We start from the raw sequence: 23,262 nt of genomic DNA, 5'->3' as shown, positions 1-23,262 counted from the left end.
TCACTGTTGCTGGCTGTGATCCAGATTTCTGCTGGAGGCCTTGATTGTGATTAAATTACTGCCGCTGTGTCTGTTTAAAAGATTTCCCTCGCTGAACTGTTTTGACAGGCAGCAATTTGGCTAAAAAAGATTAGTCCGAGAATGAGATGTTAAGAGTACCTGTGGGATGAGAGGGGCTCTCCTGTTATTGTGAGGTCCTGTTACTGGTGTACAGGAATGTTGGTGGGTTTCCCTAAAGTCGCCCTCCCTCCTGTGTCTGTTCTGGCAGAGTTCGCACTGAGAGGACTGTGACATTTTGTTACCATAGATTTACTGCCAGGGGTTGCTACAGTGATTTTGCTTGCATGTGTGTGTATTTTGTTTCTATTTATTTTGTTGTTTCCACTGTTTTTTGTAAAGTGCAATTAGATGAGGGTTTGTCATGGAAACCCTCACTGTGTTAGTGAAAGTTAGGGTGTCTTGTTGGAGGTGAAGTGGTTGGATCATCATGGGAGCTGTGATCCTGCCCTCATCTCAGTTTCCCTGGCGTTGCGGTATATGACTGAGGATGATGAGTATTGACGTGTGCTGTGAGATTGCGTCCGGAGGGGGCTGGGGACTTCCCTGTGTTTGCACATCCAGGGCTATTGATTTGGGCCTCCTGTTCAATGGCTGTGGCCCAGGGGACTTGGTCTGCAGTGTGAGGCTGTGTACGGAGGGACACAGAGAGCCACGACAGTAGCTCGAAGTGGGAGCACAGGGGTTGGGGGTATGGCTAATGGCTAACAGGGCTCTAATACAGCAGAGACACGTGCCTCTCTTCTTTAGGCTTTGTTTAGTCCACAGGGTCACACTGAAATGGTCTACTCCTCATTTCGGATGATCTATGGGTTTTTGTTTTTTTTTATGCCATCCCATCAGACAGTAATAAACCTGTAATGTATTGTATGTAAATGACCCACTTCACATAAGTTGAACTCTGCCTACACAGTATGCAGTTGGCTTCTGACCTGTTTCAAGGCACGTGTGGAAATAAATTGGATTCAGTCTGTCTGCTGCTTTTGTTATTCTGAGGTGATTGCCAAAGTGCAACACAATGAACATTTCCTTAGCTCACTGGCTGCTATTTGAGCCGACTCAGCCTCCTACTGGAGGACTGAAATCACATGATGCTTTTATTAAGAACAAGCCTCTTCATCTAATAACAGCTCCACTATCAAATTGGAGAAGTGCTGTCAACATCCTGCGCAATCAATGCCATCCATCCCCCACTCCCCAAGCAGCAGCCATTAACCCTTCTTGTTCTGGCATGCCTGGCCTCACTAAAATGGTGGCTGTACTCCAGACATCTTTCTATAATGGCTGTGTAGAATTACCCCCAGGCTATGCATCAACATTCAAGTAGGAGTGTGTTGTGAGGTTTGTCCGATACAGGGTTATGCAAAGAATGTCAGCTTGTTGCAGACTGAAGGTTGTCCTTTTCAAAACTGCTGCACTCAAAATGTATTGTTTTTAGTGTGAGAGCAACTGAGAGATGATGTTGCCAACTGCTTCCCATCTAAAAACCCCCAAAAAATGATGGGATAATCTTTGGCATTTTTACAAATTCTACAGTATAATACCAAATATGCATCAATTACATGGTGACAGCCTGACAACGTTTGACCCCCCAAACTCAAAAAACATTTCCATAGAGAGAAGTTTTTCAGACACAGGGGAACAGTTTTTACATCAGCATTCTGAAAGGTCCCTGGCGATGACCAGCTACAGCTTACTTCTGGTCATCTATGTTATTCTTATCCCTGATTTGGCGCTGCGCCAGTCAGTCACGTATGGCCATAATGTGATTAGGCCACCCACCGCCTGGCCAGTAAACCTGCTAACAGCATGAGGGAGACACAGAGAGGAAACACAGGCTGCTTAAATATATGAAGGCTTCTGTTCATCCTCCACCGAGCGGATTGGATTATGATTATTTGGAGGATTATTTGAAAATTATAATGTAATTTGACCTAATTGAAATTGTAGTTTACATATCTACAAAATCTAAAATCTCAACTGCAGTAACAAAGGCACATTAAGAAACACACATCAATAATTTCATATAATTTAATTGTGACTTTCATCTGGCAAGCCAAGCCTTGTATGTCACTGTCATGAATGATGGTAGGGTGTGGGAATTTCTTTTTTTCTAAAGAAGTCATTTCTGGGTGGAGTACTGGATGTGATGAAGGGGCTGAGGTGACTGATCATAAGGAGTGGTCCCAAAACATCAGTATCCACTCTAACTTGACAAAAAGCAACGTAGTGTTAACATTCCTCAGCTGACCAAGGTCCCAATTCAAGAGCCAACATGTCTATTCATGGTTAACGGCTTCCATGTTCCAATTACTGCACTTTTTTTGAACCAGCTAGAGAAGCAGTCAGATTCTCTATGAAAGCAGTTGGACTTATTGGTCTTGTGACAGATGACACCAAAATTTACTCTCCAGATCTCAGATCCAATGACAGGGAATCATTGGCAGTGTCCTGACACTCCAATTTGTTTAGAGCATTTGATTCAGTGGAACCAGTGCGATTTTAACATTTTACAATGTTATTTTCATTACTTTAGGATATTTCCAACATATTGATATCAAGATAATTCATGGATATTTATCACATTATTAATTTTGTCTTCATCTCTCACCTCTATCCTCAACCACCAAATTTTAAAGTAAGGTCTCAGATTTGCTGTAACAGATGCCTGTAGCATCAAGTGACAGAACAGCAGTACTTTTACACTGAACAAGGATTTAAGATAGGGCCCCTGTAACGACATTAATCACACCATGAAGAAATGTATGGCAACTGTCAAAATTAACTCTAATATGTTTGATTCACTTAATCAGAGTAAAAAAAAATTACAGAATTTCAGTATTTCTCTAAATCTGGACCCTTATAGAACATATTTAAAGCAGAGGTGGGGATTGAGCAGGAAGCTGAAGTTTAGCACTGACTGGACAGTGTTCTGTCACTTTAGACCTTTGTTCTCTGTTGATGTCAGGAACACCTTGACCCCTGCGCTCCCATAATACAGAGTGTCCCTCGGGGAGGCGTGTGTGTGTGTGTGTGTGTGTGTGTGTGTGTGTGTGTGTATGTGTGTATGTGTGTATGTGTGTGTGTGTCTGCGTGTGTCTGCGTGTGGCTTGTGTATAAACACATTTGTGTTCCCCTAACAAATCCAAGGCCAGTAACCCAGCACCTACTGCTCGTTCTTTTGAAGTTACATTTATAACTTTAGAGAAGAGCATCTGTTATATGAATGAATTCAACCTTATAAATCACTACACAGACTTCACAGTAGGGCTGAGTCATATGGATAAAGAACTTATATCTCGATATACTTCAGAAAAGTGCCGATATACAATACAATATCATGAAGACTTTAACAAAGTATAATATTAAAGTGTCAGTATTTATTTGTAAATTAGAAAAACACAGCATACTGTATGTATGTACTGTTATCTAACTTAAACTAACAGCTAACTGTATAAGTAGTATTTTAAAAAATAATAAAAATAAGACAAGTGCAGACACAACATACATCTTGCTGTGAAGTATAAAAAGTAAGGTCAGTTACCTCCAATATGAGAACTCTATTTAAATAAAAGTAGTTTCTGTACATAAATAAAAATAGGTTTAACAAAAACACTGTGCAGTATAAGAAAAGATGTGCACTGTGCCCCTCCGGTGTCTCCTGACAAAAACACGAACCTGTCAACAGTGTATGTTGTAATCTTACCTATGGTACTATACACCCGTTCAGAAGGGGAACTTGCGGTTGGGACACATGTTTTGTTGCTAAATGGTTGAGCTTTTGGAACATTGCTTCAGATGTTCCACCATCCCAGTGGATTTTCTTCATCATCTAATTTAAAAAGATGTAAGTGGGTAAACAGTTCATTGTTAATAAGGAGGATGTTAATGTGCTCCTCTGAAGTAACTGTTGAGTAACTGATCTTCTTGTACCTCTTTGCCTCTGTTGGCTCTGATGGTTTATCTGCTTCCTCATGAGGTGTTGGCATTGCTGTCAATGCTGAATCAGATGGTCGTGTTGCCTATGGAGTTATAGGAAGTGCTGTGTCAGGCTATGAGCTGCCCTGGTCAGTAAGAAGGGACTCCACCTCTGAGAGGACTCTAAACTTTACTTCTTCAATGTTGTCACGGGCAATGTATGTACTCTTGAATCTGATGTCACTGTCTGAAAAGCTGTTTGTGTCAGGATCATCAAACTTTTCATTGATGTAATCCAGAATCGAGGACTTGATGGATTTTATAAATGTCGTGTCCTCCTCCTGATGTGCCAGAATGCTGGTAATGAACAGATGCAGCACTAGTTTGACGTAGGAGATAGTAATGTATCTGATAATGCATCATTGAACTCCTGGAGGGGAATGTAGGACCTTGTTAGTTGACTCCAGGATCTCTACATCTCAGATGGGAACAAGATTCCATGTCTTCTTGTCAGATGCCAAGCACTGGCTTACTCCTACTTTAGCACCCTCTGTATCACTTTTTGGCTCAACCCCCACCCACTGGGAGACTCTGTGATCAGTTGGTGTGCAGGTAGATTCAGCTGTTGTTGTGCTGTAGCCAAGTCTCTCATATTTTTACAGCTGAATGAGAAACTACTGACAGCCTCTTTCACACAGCTACAGCACAGTTGATTCACAGATCTGTCACACTTCTTTCTGTTGGAGTAGAGATATTTTGTAAGAGAATACAAGTGTCCATCAGATTCTGCTGTGAAACAAACCAGCACAGTTTTTTTAATCAAGGCAAAATAATAGTTTTTGCTTGAATTAATCAGTTATTCAAAATGATATGTCTTATGTGTAATGAACTACTTATTACACATAAGACATTTTAGACATTTTTTACATTTTTTACAAATACTTTCAGACATTCAAAAGTTTTATTTGTAGGCCTACTGATAGGTTGCCATGGCAACATTTACTATAATCATTGAAAACTATAAAATACATTAAATGTAACTATGCAATAAAATTAAGAATGGTGTTATTATGCAGGCATGGTTAAGATTAGCATTACATCTGCATCTACCTTAATTAATCACAGACTTAATACACCACCCACCTGACAAACAAGGCAAGTGTCCTAAAACAAACACACCTGCCATATTACGTGATCAACATGTGCATGGTGGATCCTTCATCTGTGACTTCCATGTTCACTTATGCCGCCACTGAGGTGTTCTGTTGTTTTTGATGATCCCTGTTGTGACTGCAGAGTTCATTCAGCTCAATGTTTGAAAAGTTGGAGGAGCACAGTGAGAGAGAGGCTGAGTGGACTGGTTATATTTTGCATTGAGAATGAACTGGCAGAGAAGATGAGTTTAGAGCAGATTGTGGAGGACTTGTGCTCAAGAGTGACAGAGTGACGTTCACTTTAGTAATATGATATGTAATGTAATACAGCTCAACAGCACCACACACTACAACTTATCATACTGTTGAATTAATTAATAAAACAATTTCAATAAAAACTGAACATAATGACTGTACTGATACCAATGCTTATACGCCTGATAGCCTAAAGCTGTTATTTAATTTATTAGCTTTATCATACATGATTATTATCACCATATAACAGTTATTGCCCCTCCCCTTTGAAATGTAACGCTTTCTCCAATGTGCTGATGGGGACCTTGTCTCTTGCCAGAATACCACTGCAGCTGCTATTTCTTACCATCTTTTTACTATTTTTGTGATATGCTACAACTCTTGAAAATGAAGCTGCAAGTGTTACTTGATTTCTGACAGACGGAAAGCTTTTTCCTGCAGCAGAAGACGTCTGTGTTGTGATGTTTCTGTGGCATAAGTTATGAAAGACTGTACTCTGTATAGTGTTACCCCATATTCTCTACAAATAACATTTTAGTTTAATGTATCTGAGGCTTTTATTTTAAGTTTTTATTCACACAGATACATTCCCACATGTAGTTCTGTTGTTAAAAACTGGTATAGTGGAATAACAATGGAAGATTAGCAAAGCACATTAACTTGCTAACTAGCAGAATGGTGGTGTTTCCCATGAAGCTCTATGGCTCCTTGTTTGCTTACCGTCTGTAATATTACACAGTGTTGACCCCTGGGCCACTGAATAGAGAACATCCAGCGCTTATAAAAACTGCCGAATGCAAAGTTTTTTCATGCAAGAGCAAGCATGTGAGGTTAGACATGGCTGCAATCTGAATTATCTCCTGCTATAATCATTTATAATGGTTAAACGTTAACAGAAGCAGTCAAATTGTGTGCAAAGGTCTATAAGGCCTCCATATGTACCATACTGTATATTTACCTTCACATAATGATTCTGTTGTAATCTCTGTGAAATGCATAAGATACTGTAAGTTGACAGTGAATGTATTTTTGATAAGAAATGAACTGTGTAGATTAATTTTCAACAGAAGATGTCAGCTGAGAGGCTAATGTGATCAAATAATTTTGTTCTTTGAAAATAGATATAACTCACTTTTTTAGAGAATAGCACTTAACTGGTAACTAAAAATGTGAACTTTGGACTTAAAATATTCGTTTTTCATACTGGAAACTTTTTGTTCTAGAAGTTTTGAATGTATCAATGTTCTGAATATGCCAGTTCAATTTCCACCCATATTTTGAAAAAAAAGGTATTTTGGAGACATTTTAGTTTTAGTGTGTGAAAGAGGATCTTCGCTGTTCTAAATAACAGATATCTTATTCAGTAGTTTTCAGACATGTAACTTATATCCTTGAAATATACCATTTGCAGTGGGTTTGCAAGCTGATGGCTGATGAGAATTTGTTTAGGGAGTATGAATGTTGACAACCGTTACACGTACAGAGAGTGAGAGGGTGAAAATGACTTGCTCTCAAGGGCCTTGACAACCTTTGCCCTCCTGGCTCTCGTTTCAGGCCATGTAATTGCCACTGACCAATGGGCTCCTGGTTGAAACTAGACCCCAGGCTGCAGCCATTAACGTCCCCCACCAAACGGATCTTGTTTTGATTCCTGATGCTTTTATAGGTTTTGTCTTTAGGAGACATTCCTGGTCGGCACATACCGTGCACCCCTTTCTGCCCCTATTTTCCTTCCTTCCCGTCTTGTGGGGCCATTGCCCCGCTCCCTGCACTCACAAACATACACACAGCCATGATCAGCCTTTGCTCATGTGTGTGTGCACTTGGGCTACTGACCAGCCCACCCTCCCCTGGCCCCTCCTGACAGCCAGCTACACTCCATGAACTTGGCCACCCATCACAGCTGCGTTAAGATTGAAGGATGGGGGGCCCTTGTATCCAGCTGGGTCCGAAGACATGGGTGGGGGCAGGGCAGGCCCAGATGCAGATGGTTTAGGTCAAATGGAGATGTTTGAGGATGAAGGGGGAGGGGGGCACGGGAGCTCAGGGGCACAATAACTCCAGAGGTTACTCCTCCAACCTCTGGAAAAATGCATTCTTGGAGTTTGAGTATATATTAGTTTTCATGTGTTTGTGTTGCAGAGTGTTGGCTGTTGTGGTGAATAGCATTAAGTTGAGAGTTAAGTCAGTTTTTTAGCACAACATGAACTTCCTGACCTACAGTCATTCTGAACCTGAAGGGATCTTTACAGATTAAAATTAGATTAAGGCATTTTAGAAAAAATGTAGGGGTCAAAATCCTCTCGTAAGAATTGTAAATTTTCAACTTCATTAGTAGAGGAACCGGACAATGTCCACAGATTGGTTCCAGCTTGTCATACTCTTCTGTCTGTCTCGCTCTCATTCCATGTTTCCTGTATTTATCTCTACTGTCATTTTCAAATAAAGGTGAAATGCCAAAAAATTATATTCAAATAAATAATAGACTGTAAACTGTATTACTTTTAAAACACTTGCAGGTAATGAGATAACGGCCACTACATTCTCGATCCCCTCTGTACATGTCGGTAATCACTTTCTGTTTGTTTACTGACTTAATCTGTGTTGTGTCCCTTGTCTGTCGTAGAATGGGAATGCAGGCTGGGCGGATGAGGCTGACAGTAGCAGAGGGAGAGGAGAAGCCTCCAGAGACTTTGCTAAGGTGAGCACTTGGAAAATGTGATCACAGGGTGGCTTCAGTCATGAAACAACCAACAAGACCCCTTTGCACCAATTACATAATAACATACATTTTTATGAAAGTCAAACTACTTGAATTGTAAAAAGGTCAACCTTTTTAAGCATTCTCAACATGCAGATCTCTGAATATATCTCCATGGCCCTGAAACTCCAAGCCAGCTTCAAAGAACAAGCACTGACAAAGACTGACGAATGCGCCGCCTCATATTGCCTCTTCTGTTAGAAATTACACACCACAGTTATAACAGCCAACAGTCAGCTGGCCATTGACATGCATGTATATTCTAGTCGGAACTAGTCAGTATTTCTATTCAAAGCCCGTTCTCAAATATAGAGAAACTGCACTAAAAACTGCACAATTCACCAGGTTGAACAGCCAGAAGGCTCCACTTTCAGGGACAATTTAACATGCTGAATGGGCCGAACAATGCATCATGGTAGTAATAACCTTTTATTTTTTCTTGCAGTTGTATGAGCTGGACAGTGACCCCAAGAGGAAGGAGTTTTTGGATGACCTCTTCACCTTCATGCAGAAAAGAGGTAAGAGTGCTCTCAAGAAATCCACATCATACTAAGCAGCAGCTGCCTCTTCACTATGTTCATGCCACCTTCACCTGTGCTCTCCTCAGCAAAGATTTTCTTTGATTTGTCAGATCTAGCGGCATACACTTAAAATTAGAGGTTCTGTTGGGATTAATGAGAGTCTCCTGAAGAACTCATGTTGGAGTTTTGTGGAAGTAGTTTGTCAATAGGCTCATGATTGATACGTCTTTCAGACTTTATATCCTATCAACAATTTAATATATATTCTAAATTCGTATCTACAAGGCTGTGCTTTCTTAACCCTCAAAGCATGTAGGGTGTTTTAGATTCCATAGGGAAACATTTGCATTATGAATTGCAGTGTGAGCCTAGAGCCACAGATGTGACATTGGTTGGAGTTAATTTCTCACCCTCTGCCTATGTGGAAAAAGCAAATACCACAGGACTTCCATTTCTTAAGAGTCATTTCCTGTCTCACTGTGAAGGGGGAGTTGCTATTTTTTACAGGGCATCTGGAATTTCACTATAGATTGATTGGTGTTTGGCCTACAGCACAAATAGTTTATTTGGTCCTACAATTGTTAGAACCCATGTAAACTGAGCAAGGATAAAAGTGCAAATTTCTTTGTGACTTCAGTCTTTCAAATGTCACTGCTTGTTGTCATGTGTGCAATGTTACTGATCAACTTAAAAAAACATACTGTAACTCTCACTGGCTAAGAAATCCTTTACTAATTCCCCTCCCCAGAGTAAAGGCCTTAAGGGGTCAGCAGGTGAGATCTGCCTTCGTTGATCCTGAGGTTCTGCAGTATCAGAGCCAAGAGGATCTCGCAGTGACCTAACTTATTTAGTTGGCCAACAGCCGGGGAGGCTCAGCTGACCGCGTGCTGCTTTGACACTGCCTACAAGACCCCTCTGAGCAGGGCAGCTAATGCACTTAGGCTTTTATCAGACAAATCTGTTGCCAAGCAAGTTACATGACTTGAGCAATACCTCCCAAGGTGAATCACAATGTTATTACAATGGTGCATACTTTACATTACGTTTTGGCAGGCTATGATGGGTGATAGTGGTCTGTGAGTGTGTGTGTGTGGTTCATCCTTCATTATGTTTTGTCACAGGCCATGATGGGTGATATAGTATGTATGTGAATGTGTACGTGATGCATAGTTTGTTTTGTCAGACTGTGACGGATGATGATGGCGCAGTGCATACATTTGTGTAAATGGGTCCATGTGCATTGACATGCATGTGTAGGTACTTGTATGCATGGTGTGTTCCCATTCACAAGAGCAGCAGCTTCATAGTGTCTGGTCAGATCTTAGCACCCGGAGGTCTTGTTTGGCGGGTGATGAATTAAGCCGAGTCAGAGAGAGGGAGGGACAGGATCTGTCAGGGCCTTGTTAGCATCTCTGTCCAGTGGCTGATGCTGGGAGTGGTGGTTGACCCCTTCCTCATGCTGGTCAGACAGAGAAATCCATCAAGCTGACTAAAATGCCACCTGACAGGAGATAACTGGTTGATTACAGTGCACCACGTCACGTTATTTTCTCTAAATTTGCATGTACTTAAGACAGCAAAATAAGTTTACTTTAAGTGAATATTATAAACAAGTCTGTCTTTTTTTTATTGTGTCACTGTTACATTTTGAAGAACATAAATGTGAAATTAATTATATCATTGCTGTTTAAAAACAAAGACAAAATTTAGTTTGTGAAAGTGTCACAACTTAAAGCAAAGGAAACAAAATACTGATTCACATGTAACAATTTAAATTTGAATATTATAACTCGTGTCATTTACATTTTGTACAAAGGACCACTATGTAGGATTTATTGGCATCCAGCAGTGAGGCTGTAGATTGCAACCAACTCAATATCCCTCCCTCACCGACCCTTTCCAAGCATTTCGGAGAACCTATGGTGGCCATCAGGTAACCTATAAAGGCAAAAGGCCCTCTCCAGAGCCAGTATTTGCTTTGTCAGTTCTGGGCTACTGTAGATACAGGGAAGTGCGGCCTCATTTTAAGCTGATGAAAACACAACTGATTTGTATTTTAAGGTAATTATACAATTATTAAAACTAAATACTAACTACTTACTACTACTACTACTACTTTTATAACTAAAAATAATTATAAATACTATATTCCATTTCTGCTAATACAGCCCCCCCCCTAAATCCTGCACACTGGTCCTTTTAATTTGTTTAGCAAAATTACATTTCCAGAGTTACTTACAGTGAGTGCAACTGGTATCGGCTTGCATGGATCAGGTTCCTGTATCATCATCTGTACAAGTGACCAGTAGTGAGGGAGTGTAAAGGTCAGTGTCCGACAACAGGTCTCTCCAGAATACTCATCTATAATACACAAGTTTGAGGAAAGGGAAAAGAATATGGTGAGAAATGGAAGTAGTAATGTTAGTGCCTTTTATTTGAGTGTTTTTTTTCACTTGGGGAAAATCAAAGGGCAGCAGAAAAAGACTAGAAAATAAATACATAAATAAATAAATAAACAGCCCTGGTGCTTCAAATATGGATGTGACAGTGATGTTGCTATTGACATTAGAGACCTAATGCAATCATTGTACAGGTGGGAAGGATATAATTTCACCTACTCCAGAGTGAGTTCTTCACCTCTCCTTTAAGAACAATGGCACTTGGCTGACTCTTGCTCTCTCTCAAACTGTAGACTTAATCACAGGGAACAAATTGCTTGGCAGGATTCCACTTTTGCTTTTAGTGCCAGGCATATAGATGAAGAGCAAGCCTTGCAAAGCTCTTCTTGATGGTAACCTCTAATTACCTTCCATTTCACTTCGTAGATGTGAGGACATGATCATGGCACTCTTTTTAATGAAATACCATCTTGGAAGCACTTTTGATTTAATGTCATTATTATGTGGGATTTCTAAAAAGGGGAGGTTATTTGTATAGCACCTATTACAGCTACAGAAACACAAAATATATTTTTTTATATCATTAAAACGGTACAAAAATTCCAAACACAAATGAGAAAATAGGTCGGTTCAAAGCAATAAGTAATAAAATGGAGTAGCTATGCAGACAAGCTAACCAAAAGCCTATCTGAAGAAAAACAGCTGCTTTATGAAGTTTTCACAAGACTCTAGAGATTCTAGATGAAGTCTTAACAGTTGAAAGAAGAGTGTTACAATAATCTAAACAAGAGGAAATAAAAGCATGAATTATCATCTCCATCTCAACCATGGTCACCACAGATCTCAAGTTGGCAATGTTCATCATTTGAAAAGAAAAAGAGCAAATAATGATAAGACATGCCACTATAACAGCTCAGAACCTGTCCGGCATGCAGCATATATAAGAGAACAAAATAGGACCTAGTACAGAACCCTGTGGGACACTCCATGACAGAGGCGCTGTTTGACATGAATTAACAGAGACTGAATAAAAGATAGGGTCAGAACCAATCGAAGGCAGACCCCAAGTTTACCCACCCACTAGTTTAGCCTGTTTAATAGAATACCATGAGCAACGGTATCAAAAGCAGAGCTGAGGTCAACTAACACCAATAATGAGCATTTCCCATTGACTGCAGCCATCATAATGTCGTTAGTTAGAGCTGTTTCTCTTGAATGTAGTTCGAAAGTACGAAAATCTGATTGAAAGGAGTTATACAGTCTGTGTGTTTTTAAAACCCACTATGAGCTGCATGGCAACAACTTTTTCCAGCAGTTTAGACACAAGAGGCAGCTTGGATATACTGGCACTTGTGGAGCAGGATTGACTTTTTAATAATCCAGGGTGAGGATTTGAGGAGATTGATCTAGTTTTAAAAGGGGAAACTATATCCAATACAGAGGAGCACTGTTTGTTAAACAACTGGACCAAAGTCTCCACATCATAATGTTTGACAGTACATCTGGGTCAAATAGAGCTGCGAAATTTTCAGCTGTGCTCTGGTTAATGATGTGCCTGTGAGATATATGTTTATGGGGCAGCAGATCCAAATTACAAGAAACATGAAAAAGAACACACTTATGATTGCTGAGAATGAAATCCTCCAAGCGAACACATCTATACTTAGACTATGAAAAAAACTAAGACCATGTGTTATGTTATGCCCTGCTCTGAGCATGGGCCCAGAAACATTGTATAAAGTTTAAAGACTCATATACAACCTTAGAGGTAGCATCGTCAACAAGAGTGAGAGCTACCTGGACAGGATAGTCTGTATTGAGGACAGCAGTTCAGGCTGGAGGGTCTGCCCAAGCAGGCAGGGACGAGAAGGCTCAGTTTGGGGAAGACCTCCAGAGAATTTGTTGACGGCCTTCTGCAGCATCCTACGACTTTTATTCCTTGTGGTAGAGTGACGAGTTGCCCAACCAGTGCGGGCCACCGCGGAGGTCAGAGGAGTCATAGCTGGAACTGCAGTGGCATTGCCAGGATCAACAGGAGCCTCATCTGTCAGGAAGTGGAATGGGTTAGACAGACATCTAAGCAGCTACAGAATAAAAGCTGGTGATGTGGGAAAATGCCACCTTCTTCATTTGTCCTTACAAACAGAAAGCTTAAAAATAGTACCTCACGTTGCGAAGCAGGTTGTGAGGTTAAGTGAAATTCAGTGGAATCTCTGGACAGAGAGAGACAAATGGTGAAGTGCTTTTCCCACCTTGTCGTGGGGCCTCCAGGCCTTGAGAGGAAAGCAACTGCGGAAGGAAAACTTACGAGGGATTCCCATTTCCTGCCGCTGTGCTTCAAAACAGAAAGATTGTGTGTGTCTGTGTGTGTGTGTGTGTGTGTGTGTGTGTTTGTGTGTGTGTGTGTGTGTGTGTGTGTGTGTGTGTGTGTGTGTGTGTGTTAATGGTTGAGGAATTTTAGCAGCTGTCCTAAATCCTTGCTGTGTGTAAAGGGGCCCATTGATGGGCTCTGCATCACAGAAATGGCAGAAGACTCGCATACAAGCCCTCTCTACCTTTTCTGTCTTGGCTCTTATTTCTTTGCTGACTACACTTGTCATATAAGATCATTGGAGGGTCACAGTATTTCTTTTTCACCATTGACCTCTGTACTATTTGTTGCTTGTAAGAGCTCAGCCTTATTCAACTGGAAAACCTCCTGTCATTTGCAGGAGATAAAAACACCAGCTAATGGCCTGACATGCAAATGTAATGTTAATGCATGAGGCATTGGAAGAGTGTGGGTGGAGAATATTAGCCTTCATGAGTTAAACCGACATTACTGTTCATCATATCCATTACGGGTTTTGCTGTTTCACCCCCACAGGGAGCACAGAGGAAAAAAGCTTTGATGCTGGCTCGAAGCCATTAACCACCGCAAAGATTTCGATTAAGCAGATGGGTGATTGTTTGTTTTGGGTTGGGTTGACACCCAGCAACTTTCTCATTTGGAATGGGGGGGGGGGTATTGGGCAGGAGGTGGAGTTGTGAAGAGGTAATCGGGGGGGGGGGCAGTAAGTGAGGCTGCGGGAGCTACGGGTGTGCAATAAAGACAAAAAAAGAAAGAGGAAGAAAATAAGAGTGATGCAGCCAACTGCCTGTCAGCGCTGTCCACTTGAGATGATTAATGGCCACAGGCTGTGATGGACAGAGGCAGAGAGAGAGAGACTCCTGTTCAGTGAAATCACCAGTCAAAAAGGGAGGGAGTAACGGGGTGTAAAGACAAGTGTTTTTGCTCCTCGCGCTCCAGCCAGAGAGCCTCACACGTCGCGGCCAGCAAAGGCTAGATCCATCCCAGTGTGACACTCTTAATGGGAAGTGTAGATTCAGCTTAAGAGGGACCACATGGTGTGCTATCGCTGCTTTAGAGTTATTTTAGGGGGAAATCCTTACGTAGGAGATTTAGGTCTGTTAATAGTAATTAAGTGGTAAGCCGGACTTGTCTGTGTCATTAAGTTGTAGTCGTCTTGATAGTACTTATGAACAATGTGTAGAATTAGAGGAAGGAGTAGGAAGGAAGGAAGGGGAGATGGTAATGATTATAATGATTATATTTTTCTTTATCTCCACAGTCAAACCTACTATGAGTGACTCTGCTCTAGTCAATAATTAAGCATCATATTGCCCCTTAGAAATATATTTTCTTTTATTAGAAAAAAACATTGCAGTTTAAAGTTAACTTCAGACAAAAAGACCACAGACCATTCTGAACATGATGAAAACATGATTTGTAGTGAAAACAGATTAAGAAATCTCCTGCCTCTGCCAGATTTTTTCATCCAGGTTAAGATGGATATTTTTTTCTGTATTTGTGGTGTGGGTAGAGTGGCCTCCCAGCAGGACATTGGAGGAAGTTCCCTAACTGTAACCCTGAGACCAAGAGCTCTGTCCACACCAATTACACCATGAATGGGCTCTGGGGGATCCATGTATGCATTATATTACTCCCCCGGTCAGCTTCACACTGGCCCTCGTAACAGGCGGGCCCTCTGTACAAACACCACACTATAATAGGAACATTCTCTTGCTCTTTGATATGGCCTCATTTTACTTTAGTTAACACCCCACAACTTCTGGAAAATGGCAGCACCTGGTTGGTTTAACAACAAAAAAAACGTGTGTTGAGCAACATTTGTCCATTTTTAGATAGGCAGGTGAAATGATTTTCGTTTGAGATAAACCTTTCGACCTGCTGCTTTGCCTGACAACTATTACACAATAAATATAATAGTTTTATCTGCAATTAGCCAATAAACTTATTTCAACTAGTTTCTGTAATCTGACTCAATACAGATGCAATTTCTAAGATTGATGTAGTTTTCAAGACACAACAAACATGTTTTACACAGGGTGCACTAATAAAGTGTAGTAGGGAAATTACATTTTGTCCTCTATTGTCTTTCTTTATTTCTGTCTCTATCCCTTTCCTCCTACTTTGCCCCCAACCAATTCTCCTTCCCCCTCTGTTTATTGTGCTACAGTTACAACCACTGAAACTTGATAACACCATGGGGGATAGGGGTGGAGGGCCGTGCTGTGGCCTGCTTGGTGAGGCCAGGGGGAGGAGGGGCTGGATTAAGGGGCCTCCTGTCCTACACGGAATGATTAATGATCTCCAAATAAGTGGAGGCCAACCTTTTTGATAGGGCAGCGCTGATGGACAGCAGACAAGGGAGTGACGGTCGCACGTCTTTATGTGTGAAAAGGGTGAAAAAAGAGGATGAAGGATGAAGAGGGCAGACATGGAAACCACAGTAGGAGACAAGGGCAGACGGGGTGCCAGGGTGACTGAGGGGAGGTTAAGGCCACGCTCTTTCATTTCCCTTTGAAATCACTTTGTCAGTGGGCTAAAACGGATCAAGCTCACCAACCAGACATAAAGATAATCAGACAAACATATAAGAAAGAAGCTAGAAGCTAGAAGTGGTAGCAAAGGGCCCCTACTCTCAGGAAAGGGTGGGAACCCAAATGATACAGAGATTCCAACCACTGCTTTCTAATCATTGCCCCAAAGCAAACTTCAACGGTTCTTATTGGACACATCCTCCCCTGCATTCATGATCAAAGATTTTATGGTTACTGTGTTGATATGTTTGAGGGCTGAGATTATCTTTGCCTTCAGTAAACTCCACCCGTCAGCTGGCAAATTGCAGCCCAGCCTTGGAGAGCAAGCACATCTACGATGGTTGTGCTCTTTTCTTCCTTCAAAACAAAAGGAAATAGTAGTTTTCCTGATGTTTTGTGTGTGTGTGGGTGTGTTAAGGGATTTCAGATTAAAATCTTGCGACTTTTTTAGTTTTTGTTTGTTTCTTACCAACCAAGACTACTCTTTGTGTCTCTTCCTTTCTCTGTCTTTTCATCCCAACCCCCAATCCACACTGCTTCCTTGTTATTTCCTCTGTCATTTAGCCAGACTGTTCCACAGCCCTGGATTGCCACTGTGCTGTCCATCTTTAATTACGACCATACTGTACAGGGATTTGAGTCTCTAAGCTGCAGAGCTGGGAGATTCTTAATCACCATGCTCATAAGTAACTGAGCAGGGACAACGACAAGTGCAGGCCTCGAGCAGATTCATGCTTCCCAGCGAGGTCATCAGTCAGGGTAAAAATAACACTGGCTGCTCAGTTCATCCATGCATCTTGTTTAGTCTTCAACGGAATACATTTGCAAATACTGCGCAAAACAAATGGGGCTATTAGATACTCATCCATTTTTGGGGAAATGTGCATGGTCCAAAAAAATTCCTGCGTGAAAGTCTTAACCAGGGCAATGGTTTAAAGAAACCGACATGTACATGATACAGTTTTTAATAATAAAAAAAAAATGTAGGAAGAAAATAGACTAAGTTAATAAGTAATATTGTTTTACCTTTTACCATATCCTTTTGTATAAAATTCCCTGCTCTAGCTGGAAAATTAGGCCAGTTGTACACTGCCAGACTATAGACTCCCAAGCTGTTGTTTACACCCTTGGTATAAATTTCATTCATTCAACCTCTATTTAGGTGAGACATACAGGTTAAGATAGGATTAAACATTTTTCGCAATCTGAAATTTTATATTTATATTTTCCTCCAAATAAAATTGTCCAATAGAATGTAAAATTTCACCATCCTATACATAATTTCTTTGTTAAGCTGTTCCCACATGAAGCTCTCCTGTGATCAACAAATTTCCCAAATGTCTACTATCTCTGCCTATCTGCGTGTCTCGCTTCTCCATCTGTGTCCTGTGTGTGCTCTTAAAGCAATGTTTCCTGGCCCCCACACCCCTGTGATGGATGGTATGAAATACATTACAGCCCCCAGAGGAGCCCTACACCAGTACAATAGCCCTGAGCTCACTTCCAGTGCCGCTCTGCAGGAGTGTTGCATAAGCCACACAGTAACGGAGATCTGAGTGCAAAGGGGCCTAATGGAAAACAAGACACTTGATTTGTGGGAAGAAATGGACACACAGACACTATTGCCACTTTGCCAGTGGAATTATAGTTGATGTGACTTGTTGTGTGGGATACACGATTAGATAAAGATAATGGACATGTCATGATATATATATATATATGTGCAAAGATGGGTGTTCATCCTCTGCAGCTAGGCCTCAAACTTGACTTTTCATGCTGTAATATGTGTTTTTTCTTAAGACAATCTATTGTTTGTAACTTAGGAATGAAATGATATTCTGCTGTTGACCTCATTTTAAGTCACTTTGCATTAAGAGCATCAGCTAAATCCCTGAAAGGTAAAGTATGACCCACTGTAATGGATTCCAAATGCCAAAAGTAATTAGCATTGATGGCAGTTAAAATTTCCAAGATGAGTGCACAACCCCCCACAATCTCTTCCCCCGTCTCAACATGTCCCTCTTTCTCAGCTTATAGAAGCTGATGTCTCCCATATTGATCGGTGGTGCTGGGCCCCAAATGGAGCTTGTCAGCTGATGGCTTTATCTGTCAATCCGGGTGTCAATTGATTGAAGCAGTTAGCTGTGTTATAAGGTTTGCTAAAAGGGAGAGGGAGCCCCTCAATGTTGCACCTGCCACTGAAGACATCACTGTCACCTACTTACACTTTAAACCAGCGATACACGCTCTAATCAGTGAACTGACGCTAGCTTTGGGCCACAGATGATTTCATTCTCATGTATGAGTTTCTGATTTTTAATTTTTCTCTTTTTACTTGTATGCTTTCCATAACCTCTCTCTTCCTTACATTGTGTATTTTTCCGCATGCTCTATTAGCTGTTGGTTGTTGTTCTTATTCATACTAAATATCACTCTTTCCCCTGACTGTCTCTCTGTCTCTCATTTGTTTTACCTGATCTTCAAGCTACTTGAGTGGAAAAAATTTGGTTGAGAATTTACTTGTGGTGTTGGGAGGCACAGTGTGTGACTTATGTACATGCAGTGTCTAATGCAGTTTAGATAGGGAGAGTATAACCCAAGTTATTTTCCGTAACCACAATTTTCAGCTGCCCCCTAAACTCCTCACATGCAAGCTATTGTTAAATGCTAGCTAGGCAGCTGCACACAGAGAACCCTCTTGTCCCCACTCAGTCACTGCAGCACATGGTGAGGCCAAAAACTACTCAGTTTGAAAAGAGTGAAATAAGATGTTCTCATGTAAGATTTAAGTCGAAACCAAGTGATTTTATTTACCTGGGTGGGCAGCCCAAGTAGAGCCCATGTTTGGGAAATGCTGCAGTTGATGCCGAAGCCCCTCCCTCTATTATGTGCACAACATACCATTGCCATGTTACTGTGACATATACATTCTTGTCATTTCTGCAAAGATCAGAGATAGCCGTTTACAAGGGCAAACAGTTGGTTTACTTTTCTCTCACTTGATATTCCAGGCAGATGTAAATATAGAGCGTAGCGGTCATCCACTATATTTGACCACGCTGTAAAGTTTTGAATTGTGTTGAAAAAACACACTGACATGATATGCTCTATCAGAACATGTTTTCTTGTTGAGGGTTTAATATATTGTGTTTAATAGCTGATACAACAGACCTAAAAACATCATAGACTTTATTGTTCACACACTAGACTGTTTTTAATAAAAATACGTCGACGTTTTGATGACTGTATACCTTTTAGTGTTTTCATGCTTGTTCTTGAGTGCAACTTGTGGATAGAAAACAACTATTGACCTTTTTCCAAACTGACTGTAACTCACAATACAGGCCTGTATCATCAGTGTTTAACACTGCTGCATACATCAACAAAGATTTTACCTCACCCTCTTCAACATCCACACTGTCAATCTCCTCTAGCCGTCACCTGCTCTTTGCCCTCATATCTTGTATAAATTGAATTTTGCCAAAATGTATTTTCAGTAAAATTACATTTACAATTTGGATCTTTAAAGCCACAAGAAACAAGTATAGAGGATGTATTTCACGATAGATTTATTTATACCCAAGGTTTATATTCAACCATAATACATCTAGAGTAATAACCGACTTTACACAGTGTTTAGGAAAAGTTCTTATGCAACTGTTTTTGTTTGTACTTAGCAGAATAAGTAAAGTAAACTCAGGTTTTGTGAGAGAAAATGTTCATATGCTGAAATCATGGCTCATGCATGATCAACGCAACAGGCTTCACTTGAGGTGAAGCTTTTAAATCAATCCCTCACAGTACGTCTGTGCAATGCAATAGAGATTTTATTGTCTGAGTTATTTATTTAGTTTATCTAGTGTGAGGAATGCTGCTCTCACAATAACATACTCGAAGCTCTCTGGCAAGTTCATCAGCCACCTGCACAATTTCATTGATCAACAAGATGTTTATGGATGAGAGACATTTCCAGATGGTGGTTGGTTACCTTCAAATGTGGCTGCTGGATGGAGTAACTGAACCATATATATTACAAGGAGAAAGGGCCTGAAGCTCCAATGGATGGATAAACAGATACACATTGTATCTGACACATACACTGAGTCAGTATTTTTTCCTTTTTTATCATGAACAATACAGAACAGAGGGAAGTATATTTCACCTTAGCAAACATCTATCAGATCTCATTCAACCATTAGAGGTCAATCCATTGGTTATATTATGTCCATCACTTTTCTATGAATTTCCATCACAGAATTGCAGAACTTTTTGCTTGCTCTCGGGAAAAACAACTGAGCTCCACTGTCTAATGAAATGATTGTATGCAACAATTTGTGAATTATAATGTGCTGTATTCATGTAAAGTGTCCCACTTTTATTAATATGAACAGACATCTGGGGAAAAGACCAGCATATTCCCTGTCTGGTCTACGTTTCTCAGATGTCACAGATTTCTCTTTTCTGTGATCCTTAAGAAATTGAAAGACCCTGAATAACCATGCAGCATAAGAGATATCAACCATCTTTCCATGCACCCATCCATCCATCAGTTCATTCATCCATCTCTGTTGGCTCTATATCAGCCAGTGATGACTGGGGTCTAGTCAGTTGATCTGCCGGGTCTCTGGGGATTGAGGGGACTTGGGTTACAGTTGGAGAGGCCATCTCACTTTTCGCGCCATCCAACCTTTTCAATCCCCCTCCCCCTCTATTTCACCAGGTGACCCATCTTCATGACCCACGGAGAAGGAGTCATGTTTCTTTCTCTTTTTTCTGTCTGTTTGTCTCTCTATTTAATTTCCGAGATGCTTTACTGTTGTGACTGTTAAGGCAAAAACAGTTAGCACTAATTTCAACATCATATAAGAATGCATCGGGCTTGTCAATGCAGAGATTTGTTGCAAAATTGCACCTGACAAACTTCAAATCATGTTATTAAAGCGCTATTAGTGTCCTTATTCATGTGGTTTCCGCAGAGTGTGAATAGCACCCGATGAGATTTACAGCTTTTGGCTGTTGTTTGGAGCTTTGCCAGTTTTGTAGTGTTTTACACCACAGGCTAAGGCAGTTGACAGTGAACAGAAGACAGCTCCTTAAATATACTGGATGCCTGCTCACTGTAATAATTCTTACTAAGAAGCTACTCTCACTGTTCCCTGAGTAAATATAGGTTCAAGTGACTTATCCATCATTGAATGTTTGCTTTTTTTCCCCTTTAGTATTTGTTCTTTTTATTGAGATGGGAGGAAGAGACGACCTAGAATAACAAGCTGAATCTGAAATGTTGTCTATGGCTTTTGTAAGATCTTATTAAGATTCCAGTGAAGGTGGCACTCCAAACTAGTTTTTCTCTTATAAAGATTTATTCTTCATCTAATAAATGAAGGGATACATAAGTGTGCTCATGTGAAAAAGCTCCCGGTGTTAATGAACTGATCAGACATTTTTACAGCTGCTTTGTCGTTTCTTTGCACAGATGAAGAATACACAGGACTTTTTTTTAAATCCCTTTAGTGAACTGTTGTTGGTATAGTCACAGCATACCACTTCGTATTGTTGTAGGACATTGTCTTTATGTCTCTGTAGGTGATAGATGTGGCTTTACTGGAGCCAGTGTTATGTTTTTTGTAGGATGTCTTTGATTTTTGAGTTCAAATTCACAGGCCGAGGGAAAGACTCTGTTTTGCTTGCTTATCACATTATGGTTAAGTATAGTTGTCACAAGCTAAGTCATTATTTCTTTCTCTTTCCTGTCTTGCTTCTCTCCCTTTGTTTGTCTCTCTGTCTTTCTCCCTCTGTCAATTCACATTAATTGCACTTTATTGACATGACAGGAATGAAACCTACGTAGCCAACGCTACACAGCATATTGACCGACATATTATAGACTTTATTAGACGACTGTTATAGCTTTCCTATCTCTCAGTGTATACCTACCAGCTGTGGCTTTAGCTTCATGCTTGGAATAGCAATGTATCTATAGTGTAACGTTACATTTAACTTCCCTTACGAGGAGGGTACATATCTTAACACTTGATATGAATTGGTCCGTCAGGCGAGTGGTCGTTCTGCCTGGACTAAAGATAGCAAATTCCATACACTCAAGGCTTTTTTACCTTTTATGTCCCTGGCCATGCATTAAAAATAAAACAAACATGCCCCAGCGTACAGCAGGGTCCTGACAATATGCTGCCCTGACGTACGAACATATAAACTAAACAGCCAGGGGCTGCCCGACATAACGTAAACTTCCAGCATGTGGAGCCCAGACACCCGTCTCTCCTGTCAGTGTCTCTCTGTTCTGTGCTATTGAAGGGTTTGGGCTGTTCTGTAGTGATAAATTAAGCCATTTTAAAAAAAATTATGGATGCAGGGTGACAGACTTAAAATACTTTAGGGTATATATATGAACAAAAATGATTTATCTTTCTAAAGGTTGCTGTTCTAAAAAAAAAAAAATATTATAATTATAAGAAGTAATAAGTATTTTTACACAAAAAAATGTCCTCATTACCTGAACATGTTAAGTAGGAATTAATAAATTCCGAATTGCAGCATTTAAGTAAGTTCAAAATACCAGCAGCAACATTCAGTGGTGCAGTTTATTCCATCAAATAATTAATCTTGACACATTTTAATGCAGAAGGTGTTGTTGAGAGCTGATGGTTTGTACAGTACTTTCGGATGAGTGTTTCTTTCTAACAGTTGGTCCAATAATAATTCTTAAAATGAACTGAAGAAATTGTCTGAAGTCCAGAGAGGGAGATGTAGTCCTGGTATGGTCTGTCTGGTGTGTAGATATGGAGGTAGGGGTGGGTGGGTGGGTAGCTGAGCTGTGGGTGCTCTGAAAGGACTCAGACACTGCCATGAGGCCAGGGGCTGTTTGTGTTGGCTGACACCTTCCTTACAGCAGTAATCCAGTCTTTCTCCAGCTGGCTAGCTACTACACCTCCCCCTTCCTTTTTTTTCCCATCCTTCCTTCCATCCCTCCTAGAGGCAGCAAAAAGTATCTCTCCCTTCATGCTTTTTTCCCTTACCTTTTAGATTTTTTTTCTTTTTATCTCTGCCTATTCCTCTTTTCTTTTCTCCTCCCCGTCTCTTTTTCTCTCAATCATGTCACTAATCTGAGCCCAAAAAATCAGAATAATCCAATTGAATTATCCTCATATTGATCACCATAATTAAAGCAACCAAAAGACAATGAGATGATGTGGCGTTTCCTTCTCTCCCTCCTCTTTTTCCCGTCTTTCTTCACTGTAGATGGTGGTTGAAACCTCACACCAGCCAATGCTCATTCGGTAAAGAATTCATTT

At 40.6% G+C, this 23,262-nt stretch overlaps 1 protein-coding gene across 1 annotated transcript in view; it reads left to right on the top strand.

Moving 5' to 3' along the window:
- LOC130161406 (AT-rich interactive domain-containing protein 3B-like) overlaps positions 1-23,262 on the top strand; it is a 54,667-nt gene that overhangs the window by 18,229 nt on the left and 13,176 nt on the right. Inside the window, exons 3-4 of the mRNA XM_056364721.1 lie at positions 8,011-8,085; positions 8,591-8,663. Of these exons, the coding sequence (XP_056220696.1) occupies positions 8,011-8,085; positions 8,591-8,663 (148 nt within the window). The remainder of the gene's footprint in view (positions 1-8,010; positions 8,086-8,590; positions 8,664-23,262) is intronic.

The sequence above is a fragment of the Seriola aureovittata genome, chromosome 1 (assembly GCF_021018895.1).
Source record: "Seriola aureovittata isolate HTS-2021-v1 ecotype China chromosome 1, ASM2101889v1, whole genome shotgun sequence".
In the NCBI taxonomy this organism is placed as follows: Eukaryota; Metazoa; Chordata; class Actinopteri; order Carangiformes; family Carangidae; genus Seriola; species Seriola aureovittata.
This window is presented reverse-complemented; position numbering and strand designations above follow the sequence as displayed.